General features: G+C 34.6%; 1 protein-coding gene across 2 annotated transcripts in view; it reads left to right on the top strand.

The window, feature by feature from the left end:
- Nucleotides 1–15,553, top strand: part of DTNBP1 (dystrobrevin binding protein 1) — a 114,538-nt gene that overhangs the window by 12,971 nt on the left and 86,014 nt on the right. For both annotated transcript variants that reach the window (XM_058555222.1, XM_058555221.1), the window contains exons 4-5: nucleotides 3,155–3,215; nucleotides 13,335–13,467. In XM_058555222.1, coding sequence (XP_058411205.1) covers nucleotides 3,155–3,215; nucleotides 13,335–13,467 — 194 coding nt within the window. The remainder of the gene's footprint in view (nucleotides 1–3,154; nucleotides 3,216–13,334; nucleotides 13,468–15,553) is intronic.

Below are 15,553 nucleotides of genomic sequence, written 5' to 3' on the forward strand. Positions count from 1 at the left end.
TACTCTGTTTATTGATTCTTTCACGCACAGAAGTTTTTAATTTTAATCAAGTCCAATTTGTCTGTTTTTTTCTCTTGTTGCCTGTGCCTCTGGTGTCATATCCAAGAAATTGTTGCCAAATCTAATGTCCTAAAGCTTTCCCCCATGTTTTCTTCTAAGAGTTTTATAGATTTAGTTCTTATGTTTGGATTTTTGATCAATTTTTAGTTAATTTTTGTGTCTGGTGTTAAGGGTCCAGCTTTATCCTTTGCATGTGATACCTCCAGCTTTGTTCTTTTTTTTTTTCTGTAAGGAAGATCAGCCCTGAGCTAACATCCATGCCAATCCTCTTTTTTTTTGCTGAGGAAGACCAGCCCTGAGCTAACTTCTATTGCCAATCTTCCTCCCTTTTTTTTTTCCCTTTTTCTCCCCAAAGACCCAGTGGATAGTTGTATGTCATAGTTTCACATCCTTCTAGTTGCTGTATGTGGGACGCGACCTCACCATAGCCAGATAAGCGGTGCGTCGGTGCGCACCCAGGATCCAAACCTGGGCTGCCAGTAGCGGAGCACGCATACTTAGCTGCTAAGCCACAGGGCTGGCCTCCAGCTTTGTTTTTGTTTCTCAGGATTGCTTTGACTATTCAGGATCTTTTGTGGTTTCATACAAATTTTAGGATTGTTCTGTTTCTGTGAAAAATGTCGTTGGAATTTTCATAGAGATTGCATTGAATCTGTAGATTGCTTTGGGTAGTATGGACATTTTAACAATATTAATTCTTCCAATCCATGAACACAGGATATCTTTCTATTTATTTGTCTTCAATTTTTTTCATTAACCTCTTATAGTTTTCAGTGTTCAAGTTTTTCGCCTCCTTGGTTAAATTTATTCCTAGGTAGTTTATTCTTTTTGATGCAATTAAAAATGGAATTTTCTTAATTTCTCTTTCTGATAGTTCATTTTTAGTGTATAGGAATGCAACAGATTTTTGTATATTGATTCTGTATCCTGAGACTTCATTGAATTTTTTTATTACTTCTAACAGTTTTTTGGTGGAGTCTTTAGGGTTTTCTATATATAATGTCATGTCATCTGCAAATAGTGACAATTTTACTTCCTCCTTTCCGATTTGGATGCCTTTTATTTCTTTTTCTTGCCTAATAGCTCTGCCTAGGACTTCTAATACTACATTGAATAAAAGTGGTGAGAGTGGGCATCCTTGTCTTGTTCCTGATCTTAGAGAAAAAGCTTTTAGCTTTGCACCATTGAGTATGATGTTAGCTGTGGGCTTGTTATATATGGTCTTTATTATGTTGAGGTATGTTCCCTTTGTACCCACTTTGTTGAGAGTTTTTATCATAAAAGGATGTTGCATTTTGTCAGATGCTTTTTCTCCATCTATTGACATGATCATGTGATTTTTATCCTTCGTTTTGTTAATATGGTGGATCATGTTGATTGATTTGTGAATGTTGAACCATCCTTGCATCCCTGGAATAAATTCCACTTGATCATAGTGTATGATCCTTTTAATATATTGTTGTATTCAGTTTGCTGAGCTCTTTCTTCCTTTTTAATGAGAATTTATAGCTATAAATTTTCTTCTTAGCCCAGCTTTTGCTGCATCCCATAAGTTTTGGTATGTCATGGTTTTATTTTCATTCATCTCTTAATATTTTCACATTTCTTTTGTAATTTCTTCTTTGACCCATTGGTTGTTTAAGAGTATGTTGTTTAATTTTCACAAATGTGTCAATTTTTTCAGTTTTCCTTTTGTTATTGATTTCTAACTTCATCCTGTTGTGGTCGGAGAAGACACTTTGTATGATATCTATCTTGTTTTTAAATATAGACTTGATTTTTTTAGAGCAGTCTTAGGTTCACAGCAAAATTGAGTAGAAGATTCAGAGATTTCTCCTATACCCACTTTTAAAATCTATTGAGACTTAATCTGTGGCCTAACAACGTGCTCTATCCTGGAGAATGTCCCATGTGCATTTGAGTAGAATGTGTATTCTGTTGTTGGATAGTGTGTTCTATATATGTGTGTTATATCTAGTTTGTTTATTGTGTTGTTCAAGTCCTGTCTTTCTTTACTTATCTTTGGTCGTTTTATCCATTATTGAGAGTGGAATGTTGAAGTCTCTAACTATTATTGGTGAACTGTTTATTTCTACTTTCAATTCTGTCAATTTTTGCTTCATATATTTTGAGGATCATGTACGATAGTATCATTGTCAAAACCAGGAAATTGACATTATAAATAATCTGCAGACCTTATTCACATTTCATTGGTTGTCCCAATAATGTCCTTTTTTCTGGACCAGCATCTAATCCAGGATCACAAATTGTATTTAGTCACCATATCTCCTTTAATCTGGGAATAGTTCTCATGTTTTTCTTTGTTTTTAATGACCTTGACACTTTTGAAGATTGCTGGCCAGTAATTTTGCAAAATGTCCCTCAATTTGGGTTTATCTGCTATTTCCTCATGATTAAATTCAAATTAGTACCTTTTTGGCAATAATGCCAGAAGAGTAATGTGTGTCCTTCCCAGTACATTGTATCAGTAGGCACACGATGTTGATATGTCTCATTACTGTAGATGTTAATATTGATCACTTGGTTAAGGAAGTGCCTGCCAGGTTTCTCCACTGTTAATACTGTTTCCCCCTTTTTTATTAATGAGTATCCTGTGGGGAAATACTTTGAGATAATGTAAATATCCTGTTTCTCTTCATACTTTGACCCACTAATTTCAGCATCCATTAGAATTCTTCCGAAGCAATTCTTATTGTTGTGTTTACCAAATGGTGATTTTTTTTTCTATTTTTATCATTTTTTTCTACAGTTATTAATCAGAGTTCTACTGTAAGGAAGAGTCTTTCCTTTCTTCCCCATTTATTTATTCAATTATTTATTTAAATCACTATGAACTCTGGATGTTTGTTTCATTCTTTGAGTTGTAACCCATTACTACCATTATTTTGTTGCTCAGATTGTCCCAGATTTGGCCTTTGGAAGCTCCTTCAAATTGACTTCTGTGTCCTTGAGACGTGTCCCATTATTTTCTGAGCTTTTCTTTCTGTTACCACAGGATGTTCCAGGTTCATCTTTAGATCATATTTGTTTTAATATGTGGTTTGCATTGTGAATTATTTTTTGTTTTTCTTAGATATGAAGATACATGGGCTACACTCCACAAAAGAGCCCAGGAATGTGCAAGTGCTGGAGAGGTAAAGAATTGGCTATACTTGTGGGAAAAATGACCTTTTGCAGTGTTAAATGCTAGTTTTTTAAGAAATTGAGTTTGTAATTGTATTAAAATGTTTTGCATCAATTTAGTAGTGCTTATAAAACCTTAAATAAGGCACATTTTCATAATTTCTCAGTCAAGTAGTTTAGTTAGGCTTAGAGAGTTTATAACTTTTAAGTAAATATTTGGTTTATTCAAGTATAATGCTTTGAATTTGAGTCTGATGCTTTTGCACTATATGTAAATTATACGATGTAATTTCTTTCTACCCACTATTCAAGAATTCCCTGTTATTTGGGCAAAAGCTTAACTTTGCTGAGTCTACCTAAAATCATTAATTTGCTTATAAAATAAATATAAAAATTTCAGGAGTCATCCTCAATTCACTTAAAAGAACAAACTATTTCTAGCACTATGTATAGAGTGTATAATGAATAAAAGTGACTTGTAATTAAAATTATCTTGTACATGTACTTAAAGCTTTGTTAGCCAAGATCAGATACTCTGTGCTAGTGATGTCAATCAAACTTTCTTTCCAAAAGCACTTCTGTGACTTTGACTTTTAATTTGGGCTGACTTTCTTTACCATTTACCTAAATTAGTGAAGCTATAGTAGTTATATAGAACATAGTAATACATATGATGAAATTTAGACATTAATGTTTCTTTTAGAAATTATTGAGAAGCTGGAATGTAGGTTTCTGGCAGTAAGGCGGACTAGATACCTTGAAAAGCCCTGTAGCTATAAAACACTTAAATGCTGGATAGACTTTAAAAAAATTTTTTAAATGCATTAAGTTCATAAAAATTAAGGTAAATCATAAAGGGCCAAAAAAATGAACAGGGAACTGAAATAAGAGTGGTTAAAAAAAAGTGGAGGGGCCAGCCGGGTGGCGTAAGCAGTTAAGTGCACGCGCTCCACTGCGGCCGCCCGGGGTTCACCGGTTCAGATCCCGGGCACGCACAGATGCACTGCTTGTCAAGCCATGCTGTGACGGCATCCCATATAAGGCATCCCATATAAAGCGGAGGAAGATGGGCAAGGATGTTAGCCCAGGGCCAGTCTTCCTCAGCAAAAAGAGGAGGATTGGCAGATGTTAGCTCGGGGCTGATCTCCTCACACACAAAAAAAAAAGTGGAAGCTGGGGTCAAATACTAAAACAAAGTCTTTAGAGATTTATGGGGATAGGAGACACTGTCTATGGGGAGCTGAAGCTGAGATTCCTGCATAAAGCTCTTGAATATTTGAAGTGGCTACATCCCTCAGTGAAAAGTTACGCTAGGAAAAAAAAAAAGAAGGCTATCTATTGGGGAATGGAGGCAACAAGGAAACCTGTCTGTCTTCATAACAACTTGGAATAAGTATATTCTCCTTTTTGGATTTGTTTCCATGGCCTTGGCCTCATAGGAATGTGAGGCTCTAATTTTTACTTCCTACATGATCAAGGAACCACTAAATTAAGAAATGAAAGGGCCACAGATGGCTGTTCTTTGACACCCAACAGAGACAAACACAAATTCTCCCTGGATGAAACCATGTAAACCTAGGCCCCTCAAGATTTCTGTAGATTAATTCCTCTCCCCCCCAAAATTAGAAAACACACAAAGAAATATATTATCAAAAGTTTAAGAGTCACCAAAACCAAAGAGTAAGATTTAGACCTGCAAAGCAGTTCTGATATTGCACTCTTGGATATAGACAATTAAATAGGTATATACAAAGTCTTTTAAAGAGACAAACGATGGATTAAAAATGAGTAAGGAATAAGACGCTGTCAAACATAACTTTAAAAAATCATTGAAATTAAAAACCCAAAGAATAGTTTTAACAGCAGTTATATTCACCTGAAGGAAGAATATAGTGAAATAGAAGAGAAAGTCGGCGATTACCCAGAGAGGATCTCTGAGGTAAGAACATGGAAAATATGAAAGAGGAGTTAACAGAGAATAGTTACAGACGATCTTTAGGTTGAACCAAGTGAAATTACCAGTGTTGAACCAATTTTGACCTGGAAAATTATAGTTTTATATGGATTAGCTTAATATATCTAATAAACATTCTAGAAAAAGAGAATGAGGGAAAGAATATAGGAAAAGATAAATGGCTGAGAATTTTCCAGAAATAAGATACGTAAATCTTTAGATCCAAAATGTACAACAAGCAAGGAAGATAGATAATTATCCACACCTAGACACATCGTGTTGAAACTACAGAACACCAAAGGCAAGGAGAAGGTCTAAAGCAACTAAGGAGAAAAGACAGATCACTTGTAAATGAATGTTTCACAGCAGACTTTGCAAGCTGTTGTCAAGAATGAGGGCAAAATAAGACATTTTCAGATAAAAATAGAGTTTTCTATCAGAAGTCACCAATGCAGGAACTTCTAAAGAATGTATTTCAGGATAAAAGAAAATGATTTGGAAGATAGATCTGAGATATAGGAAGGAATAGTGAGCAAAGGAAATGGTAAACCTTAAATAAATCTAAACAAACAGTGACTATATATATTTACATCAGTTATCTAATTTCTGGGATTAAAAATGATAAAAATGCTGCATAAAAATAGCATGTAATCTGGAAAGCAGATTATTGTAGTTCAAGCATTCTAAAGCCCATGCATTATTTATGGGGAGCATATAGATATTGATTAGTCTCAGATTTAAAGTTAAATATGTAGGGCAGAATTTTAAGGGTAACCACTAAAGAACAGAAATGGTGTTTATCTTTCAAACCAGTATAAGAAGAAACTAGAATAATGAGAATGAATTCAGTCAACCCAAAAGATGACAAGAAACCAAGAGAAAAAAGCAGAATAGACAGAAAAAAAATAGTAAAAATCTAAATATCAGCAATCACAATAATTGTAAATGGGCTAATCTTGCTTGTTAAAAGAGACCTAGAAAAAAATCTAGCTATAAGCTACTTAAAAGAGACACACCTAGAGCATTTAGAACACAGAAAGATTGAATATAATTGGATGGAAAAAGATATACTAGACAAGTACTAAACAAAAGAAAGCTGATACAGTTATATTACTATCAATCAAGTAGCCTTAGAGAAAAGAAAAAGCATTATTAGGAAGAGGAGGATCATTCTATAATGATAAGATTCATTTCCCTAAGGGGAAAAAGTCTAAACTTGTGTGTGCCTAATAACAGTCTCAGAATATATAAAGGAAAAATAGAATTACAGGGAAAAAGTAGATAAATCCATAATCAAAATGTGATTTTATACATTAAACTTAATTGATAGGAAAAAAATTGATAAAATAAGTATGGATATAGGAGATTTGACTAATATGATTAACAAACTTGACTGGATGGACAAAGATAGAATACTGCTTCAAGAAATACAGAATACACATGCTTTAAAGCACACCTGGAACACATAAAAATTGATCATGTACTGGGCCACAAAGCAATTTTCAATAAGTTTCATATAAATGAAGTCATACGGAATATTCTCTGATCCCAGTGCAAATGAAGCTGAAAGTTAATACAGGAAAACAATCTTGAAAATTCCATATGTTTTGAAATTAAAAATATGTCTTATGAATAATTTATGGTTCAAAGAAGGAAAAAAAATTGAAAATTTAAAAATAGAACAAGGATAATAATTATTACATAGAAACTGTAGAATTTGCCAAAATCTACTTAGAGGGAAATTTTAGAGAGAAAAAAAGACAAAGTCAATAAGCTAATCTAACTTAAGGATTTGGAAAGAGAACAGAGTAAACCTTGAAGGAAGAAGGAAAGAAATAATACAGATAAGAGAAGTAAATGAAGGGGCTGGCCCAGTGGTGTAAGCGGTTAAGTGCGTGCACTCTGTGGCGGCCCGGGGTTCGGATCCTGGGCGAGCACCTACGCAACGCTTGTTAAGCCATGCTGTTGCGGCGTCCCGTATAAAGTAGAGGAAGATGGGCACGGATGTTAGCCCAGAGCCAGTCTTCCTCAGCAAAAAAAGAGGAGGATTAGCATGGATGTTAGCTCAGGGCTGATCTTCCTCACAAAAAAAAAAAAAGAGAAGTTAAATGAAATAGGATATAAAAATACTGTAGAATCTAAACAAAGCCAAAAGTTCATAGAGAAAACTAATAAAATACAGTAGATAAATCTCTGGTGATATTGATCATGAAGAAAGGAAGCATAAATAAATAATTTTAAGAATTAAAGAGAATATAATTATAGCAGAGAGCAAAAAGATAAGAGTTTTTGAACAACTCTATGACAAGTTTGAAAACTTAGACAAAATGGCAAAATCCTAAAAATTTTTACCAAAACCAATTCTAGAAGCAGTACAAATCCTGAGTAGTCTTACAGCCATTAAAAAAATTTTACTAGTGATTAAAAAATTCTTTCCGCTAAGAAAGCACCAGGTCTGCAGAGTTTTCATAGGAGAGTTCTAGCAAACTTTGAGGGAATCTACCATTTCGATGTTAGACAAGCTCTTGTAGAGAATGAAGAAAGAGGAAAAAGTGTTCAGCTCATTTCATGAAGCTAGAATAACTAGGATGCTGAAACACAACAAGGGAAGTGTGACAAAGTGAAATTGGAGTCCAGTCCGATTTGTGAATACAGATTCAAAAATTATAAGCAAAATAAAAGCATTATCTCTCTCTTAACTTTAGTAATCCATTTCTGAAAATCAGATGTTCCATGCAAACACTCTAACCAGGAACCTATTTCTCATATTCTAAATTGAAAAAGTTATAGTGTGTCACATGTCAAGCCAAAACCCTCAACCAACTTCCTTAAATATATTTAAAACCAACAAAGCATCTGTACATAGGTAGAAATCTGTTAGGATGTAAAGTGTTTAAAACATAGTTTTCTGATTACCAAACTTTTGATATAATTCTTAAACTGTTGCTTCATGTGTAGTAACGTGGCCTCTCAACACTAGCAACGTGAAAGGCATGCATCTCCTTTATGGATGGACTCCTTATGCTGTCTTGTGATTCTGATATTCTCATAATTTTATTTGAAATTGAATTTGAGAATCTTCTCACACGTTGTTTTAAAATGTGTATCGAGCTTAAATATAAAGTTTTCCTATGTAAATAGTAGCCAGAACTTTGTGTTGATATGTGTTTGTTCTGTGAATACTGGATGATAAACAACAGGCATTCTACCTGGGAGACATTGTGCAGTGTGTGGCTGTGTTGGCAAACCAAATCCAGCAATGCATGAAAAGCAAAATACCCCAGGTTTTATTCCAGGATTAAAAGATTGGTTTGATATTAGAAATTCTCTTAAATGCAATTGACCATGTTAACATATTAAAAGAGAAAAGTATATGATCATCAGATGCAGAAAATACATTCAATAAAATTAAGTCTATTCAGAGTAAAACGTTTTGCAAGTTTTTAATAGAAGATAACTTCTTTGTCCTGATATCTGTGAAAACCTGCAGTATTTGACTTGCGGTATATTGATCCCATGTTCAACCATCTGGCTAAATCCTCTTATTCTAATAGTTTGTATTTGGAGGTGGGAGTTGTTTTGTGTAGATGGTAGGTTTTGTTTCTTTCCTTCCAATCTGTACAACTTTCATTTCTTCATATCTTTTTATACTGGGTAGAACCTCCAGTATAATGTTGAATAGAAGGAGTTGAAGATCTTGGTTCTGATTTTGACTCCGTCAAACTTAAATGTGAAAGGGAAAACTGCACCTCTTTCAGAAAATAGTAGAAGAGCTTTAGGATCTCAGGGTAGAGAAAGATTTCTTAAGGCATAAAAAGCACCAACCATAAATAAAAATATTAATTTTTATCAAAGCTTCTATTCATCAAACATCACCATGAAAAAGTTAAGCAATTCACAAAACAGAGGACAGGTGTTCAGAAAATATGAATAACCCCTACAAACCAATAAAAAGAGGAGAATAACCCAGTAGAAAAGTAAGCAAAAGATATGACCAGGCGTTTTACAGAACAAAAACTACGAGTGGCCAGTAAACATGAAAACGTGTTCAAACTTGGTTAGTAATCAAGGAAATACAAATTAAAAGCACATATTTACACTCATTAGATTATCAAAAATTTAAGAAGTCTTGAGTTTTCTGTGCAGATGATCATTATTCACAGATGACAGTTTTGTTTCTTCTTTTGGAAGAAACATGATGAGGAACAACTGGAACTAGAGAGTGTAAATGGATTGGTACAATCATGTTAGAAAAAATGAGTTGACATTAAGTGGAAGTTGCATATACCTTTCAGACAACAATTCCACTCCTAGAGATATTACCAGAGCATTGCATCCCAAACTTTCCCCTGATAATATTGGTATTGTGCACATTTCCTCTGATAATATTATGTAATAAATACATGAGATTACTTGAAGTCAGAGGTGACTAGGCTCAAGGAGGACTGGGAGCTCCAAGCCCTGCGGAGCCACTCCGGGAGATGAGGAGAGCAATACCTTGGACACATCTGTAACTCATTTGTGAAACTTAGGTGTGGGCACCAGGAGATTTGTAGGAGATGATTTGTAGCAGGTTTTGTTGAAATTTTAGACAGTCCTGAAGTCCATCTACAGAATAAATTATAATATTAGTTATAAAATCAGATAACCATACTGCAGTGAAAATCAGTGAACTGCTACACCTACATGTATCAACATGGATGAATCCCACAAACAATGTTCAAGGAAGACTATATCCTGTAGAGAAGCTTTAACAGAAATCATCCTTTTGATTGTAAAAAATATTTCGTAATAAAATATATAGGAGAAAGAATTTCCTGTAAGATCTGTTGTTGGATTTATGCTATTTGGGGATTTTAAATTTTTTCATAGTTGAGTACTTGGTTATTTTAAGACCCACATCTGATCAAAAGTGCCACTCTTGCTTTCCAGAAATACAGTATTCAGCTTTAAAAATGAAAATTTATATTAAAGCCCTCTGATGTATTGTTGAGACATATGTAAATGTTTAAAATGTGTATCTTTAATATGCATAGTGTTAAACCTATTGTGTTTATTTTGTCAGAGTGTCAAAATTGTCAGATTTTGTGCTCATGTGTCTTTGGTGGCCTTTAACAAGCAGTTTCAACCTGCTGGGCCAAATATTTTTAAGGGAGAGTCAATCTTGTTTGACAAATTATTTTATACTCTACTTTAAAGCTAATTTTTACTATAAAGTCTTAAAATTCAGAGCAGTATCTTAGAAAACAAACAGCTATCGCCAGTACTGGCTTTGTTGGCTTTTTCTATGAGTTTTTTACAAGTTCTTTGATTTTTTTTTCTCCCTCAGTTATATATAAATGAATAAATAGTTAATAATGACTTAAGGGTTAGACTCTGAGGGCAGCTTTTTAAAGTTAGATTTCTAGTGCATTATTTGCTTGTAATTCCTATTATTGTGAAGTATTTGCTTGCCTTCAAATTGAAGATGCATGTTTTGTTTTAACAGTTTGATATGTAAGCGGGTTAAATTAGACATGCTTCATTCTTTGTGTTCCAGCATGGATCTCCTCTACCTGTGGTAGAAAGTGGACTGAACTGGGTGTTGGAAATTCTAGTTTCTGCACAAATACATTTTGACTTCGGGCAAATAACTTTGTCTGTTTTTAGTTTCCTCATCTGTAAAATGGTATAACACCACTTACCCTCCTTACCAAACAAAGTTGTTTGGAAATCACATGAAATAGTGTACCCCTAAAACGCTGAACTTTTGAGTTTGTTATAGACAGTCAAGTTCTATTATAAGCCATTTTGTAAATCCTTGGTGTTCCCTGCTTTTTCCTCATTCTCTTAACTTCAATGTCCACGAGAAGGAATTTTAGAATGAAGCACTCTGGGTCAGTCTTGCCACTTAAACCTGATATGCTGGTGTTATATCTGGGTTTATTCAGATTTGTTCACTTGGAGGTAGAAAAATGGGCCTTCTGGAGATGGCTCATTTCTTATTAAAGTTTAAGTACAGTTTTTCAGAACCCCTCTTTTGCCAGCTTTTCACTTTTCTTCTTTCTTTCATATACCCCTTAGCACAATCCTTAGAATATTGATTAAGGGCATGGGCTTTAGTGTCAGATTCCCTGGGATTGAACCTAGGGCCACTGTGGCCCTTGGGAAAGTGACTTAGCTTTGTTGTGCCTCAGTTTCTTCATCTGTAAAATGGAGATGGTAATCTTGCTTAGTTTAAAAGGTTTCTTTCTGGTTTAAATGAAATAATAAACGTAAATTGCTTAGCGCAGGGCCTGGCACATAGAAAATACTTAAAATGTTTTAGTATTATTACATAATTATTGGTAATGATTTCTGAGACTCCAGCCTCTCATTCTTTTAAATTAAAATGATAGTGTATTCTGGTATATTCTTTCTGTGTACACTTGTTATAGTCTGTATTCAAAATAGAATTTTTAATTTCCTGGGAAGGTGTGAACTAGACTATAGTTAAGTTTCTTGTTTTTTTTTTTGTGAGGAAGATCGGCCCTGAGCTAACGTCCATGCCAATCCTCCTCTTTTTGCTGCGGAAGACCGGCTCTGAGCTAACATCTATTGCCAGTCCTCCTCCTTTGTTTTCCCCCCAAAGCCCCAGTAGATAGTTGTATGTCATAGCTGCACATGCTTCTAGTTGCTGTATGTGGGAGGGACGCGGCCTCAGCATGGCCGGAGAAGCAGTGCGTCGGTGCGCGCCCGGGATCCGAACCCGGGCCACCAGCAGCGGAGCGCGTGCACTTAACCGCTAAGCCATGGGGCTGGCCCTCTTAGGGAACTTTTTAAAACCACTTGGCAATAGGCATTTTTTAAGTATACAAAATTACTGAGAAATTCAATTTCAGTAAGCTTGGTGTCCTGAAGGTCCCCAGCTCAGTTGAGGCTTGTATGTGAGCATGGTTGTGGTTATCCCTCCAGTGTGGGCTGCAAAACAGCAGAGAGGCGTGTGAGACGGGCACGGAGAGGAAACTCGACAGCTTTCTATCCTTCTTATCATAGCTCACTTCTTTTATTTCAGTGTGGTGAATTCCCTAGAGTATTAACATGTAGAAATGAAAACAACCTAGCACCACATACAAACGATTTTACATCTTATTTTGATATTTTTATTCCTTTGGAGTTCTTGCTTAACATTAGTGAGATTCAGTAAGAATCAATTGTATTCATGTTCCAACTCTTGAGTCTTAATCTTGGGATGTGTAAATTGTCTTTTTTATATATATGTATATAACTTAACTGTGAACTCTGCTTTACATATAATAGTCAAATGCATTTTCTTCTGTTACATAATGAATTTTGCAGTTGTTATATTTACTGTACAGAATGTGGGTATCTTTCACAATTCTTGCTTATCGTTGGTGATGTTTTCAAAAGACGACCTCTCCTTGGTTCTTCTAAATCTTATTCTAGGCCCTTTCCCCTCCCACCAAGTTAAGACTAAAAAAAAAATTGGGAGAAATTGATGTCTGTCATTTTCTTTACAGTCTGCAGGAAAAGAAGTTAGAATTATTTTAGGCTAGTCTAGTATCTCACAACCCTGTTGTTTGGAACCGTTTACATCTGAATTCCTTCTTGGTTAACATAAATGCTTTTCTTCTTTTTCTGGAGTTGATCAGTTGCTTCAATAATTCCTTCATATCCAAATATCCTTTACCTTACTTTATGCAGTAAGTGTTGCTTTTTAAATGTAAATCGAATCATGGTATATTCTAAATGTGTTAGGGAACTATTCTGTTAAAAGAATTCCTTTTGTAAAGCAAATAGTTACCCCTTAATTATGTTTTGGGTTGTTTTTGTTTGTTTTCTTTTCAATTGTTAGTGGTAGTTTTTTGTTTTATTTTTTTTCTAGATTTGGATTTTCAAATACATGGTTTACTTAAAAATAGGGTATACTTAGAAGTGATTTCTAAGGTCATTTCTGAACTTTCTCTTCTCTGGGTTAAGATGCACTGAGACAAGCAGTAATTTGAGGTTTTCTGCACTGAATATTAAGTTGGTTCTTTTCTAAGAAAACAACTTCAGTCTTCTTCAGGGTGTCCTGTTGTGTATACTCAGCGCAGGGGTTTTTAAAGATAACATTGACTAACTCTCATTGTGCTGACTATAATTTCTTTGTGCCTAAAATCTGGTTTTACTTGACTCTTCCTCTTCTGTGTTGCAGCTGGTGGACAGTGAGGTGGTTATGCTTTCAGCACACTGGGAGAAAAAGAAGTCGAGCCTGATAGAGCTGCAGGAGCAGCTGCAGCAGCTTCCGGGCTTAATAGCAGATTTAGAGTCCATGACAGCAAATCTGAGTGAGTTTTATGTTTGTATCTGTACATTACTTATAGGAATGAAAATAATTTGGACAGAACTTGGTATAATATCAGGGCTTTCTAAGAATACATTAAATTCTTGGTTAACAGGATTTTTTTTGGAAAATAGTGAGTTCTTGTTAATTTCATATTCTGATTAATTTAGGATTAGACAGAAAATTATTTAAAGTGTAGAAATGGTTTCTAAAACATACCAGTAACTTTTTCGGCCTCAGTTCAGCTCAGGAAACATAATTATAATTTTGTTGATTCTTAAAGTGACTCAGGGTTGTCTTTGTGACTTTAGATCTCTGTTTAAAAGTAATGAATATAGAAAGTAAAAGTGTGAGAGTGACTTTGTCCTGACTGTAGGATATACTCTGGAAGTTGTTGCTTTTAAAATGAGATCTGCTTAGAGCTTTGTGTCTTGAAATATGCCTTTTTTCTCCTCAAACTGGTGAGAGATCAAACAAATCCGGTTAAATGAGGGTACCTGTTTGGCTAAATTTATACCTTCTGGAAGTTTATATTTTTTTGTTGTTTTCATTGGGTTGAATTATCCTGATACTCTTTATTTCTTGGGTTCATATTCATAAAATTAACTTTTATGTTTGACAGTGGTGCATCTTAGGATAGTACCGTAGGATAGTACTGTGGCTTACTGTTTTCTAACCAACTTAAGATCTTAGTGAAATGGGAAGTATGAGCTGTCTACACAGGAGATAAACTTCTTGAGCTAATTACCTTGTCCAGTCTCATAGTAAGAAAGTAAGGATACTCTATCATCTCTTTCTGTTTTTCAATATTACCTTTTTTCAATCAAAGCAAAACTGGTTTACAAAGCATGTAATTAGCAAATCATAAAACAGTTTTTTTGTGTGAATAAAATTACCCAAATGGTATTTGGAATGCTGTTGCTGATAACAATAGCTAATGTTTATAGCACCTACTATATGTCAGAGATTGTTAGATGCTTTACAAACGTGATCTTTAGTTCTCACAAGAACCCTGCAGAAGTGGCTTTTATTATCCCACTTTACTGATAAGGACAGTAAGGCTTGGAGAGGTTGTGGCTTGCTCAGGGTCACACAGTTAATAAGATGTGGATCCAGGATTCCGGTCACAGTGATGTCGTCCTCAGTGGACTATGGAGCAGTTAGGATGACAGCTGTCAATAAGCCTCGTGAACCATATTCTTAAAGCCCTGGCTGTTAGGAATGTTTTCTGGTGTTGGTGTTTTATTATTTCTGAAGGCAGGGCATGGAAAAGAGATTGTGGGTCTTAGGAGAAATGTAAAATAGCTGTGGTTGCCCTCTGCATTTTTTTCCCTCTTGTGGTTATAGGAATGATCCTTCTTAAGCCTTTTGACAACTAACCAATGGAAATACCCTCCAAGATATTCGGAATTTTCTTTTTAGCCACTTTCTGTTAGCTTATCTTCCTGCATCTCTTTGAGTTACTTGCTTTTCATTGGTTGTATATTTCTTTGCAGAGATAGTCTGTTATGATAACCCTGTCTCTTTTTTATTTCCAGCTGAGAGTAAATTCTGTTTATAGATGTTCTTTGTTTGATACCACCCTGCTGATTAAATGCATTTTGCCGTAATTCTAATTATTTTCATAGTTAATTTTGCTTAGGAAATACAGTTTATCTAAGTCTTTCTTAAAATAATAAATTTATTTTATTATTATAAAATAAATATATTCTATTTATTTCTAAAAAGAATAAAATAGAATTGAGAATATTTTCATTCTCAATTAGGATTCTAATATCCGGAAAAAAGCTGGATGTTTAATGACATATGACCTTTCTCTTTAGAAACTGCATTTTGACTTCTTAAATGAGTGGAGTGGGCTTTCCAAATGCTCATTTGAAATCTCCCTCTTTACTAATCTGAGACCATTGAACACTAAAGGCAAATTAAAGCAAAAAGATTCTCTGAAATACTATTCTGGATAGTCACTTCCAAATAATTTGAATTGTATTTTTAACCTAGTCTATGTCTAACCTATGTTGAGCTCTTTTTGGAGAGTTAATTCAGTTTGTTTAGAAGGTACCTCTAAAATCTAGATGGTTGGCTTTTAT

Source organism: Diceros bicornis, chromosome 14, assembly GCF_020826845.1.
Source record: "Diceros bicornis minor isolate mBicDic1 chromosome 14, mDicBic1.mat.cur, whole genome shotgun sequence".
Lineage (NCBI taxonomy): Eukaryota > Metazoa > Chordata > Mammalia > Perissodactyla > Rhinocerotidae > Diceros > Diceros bicornis.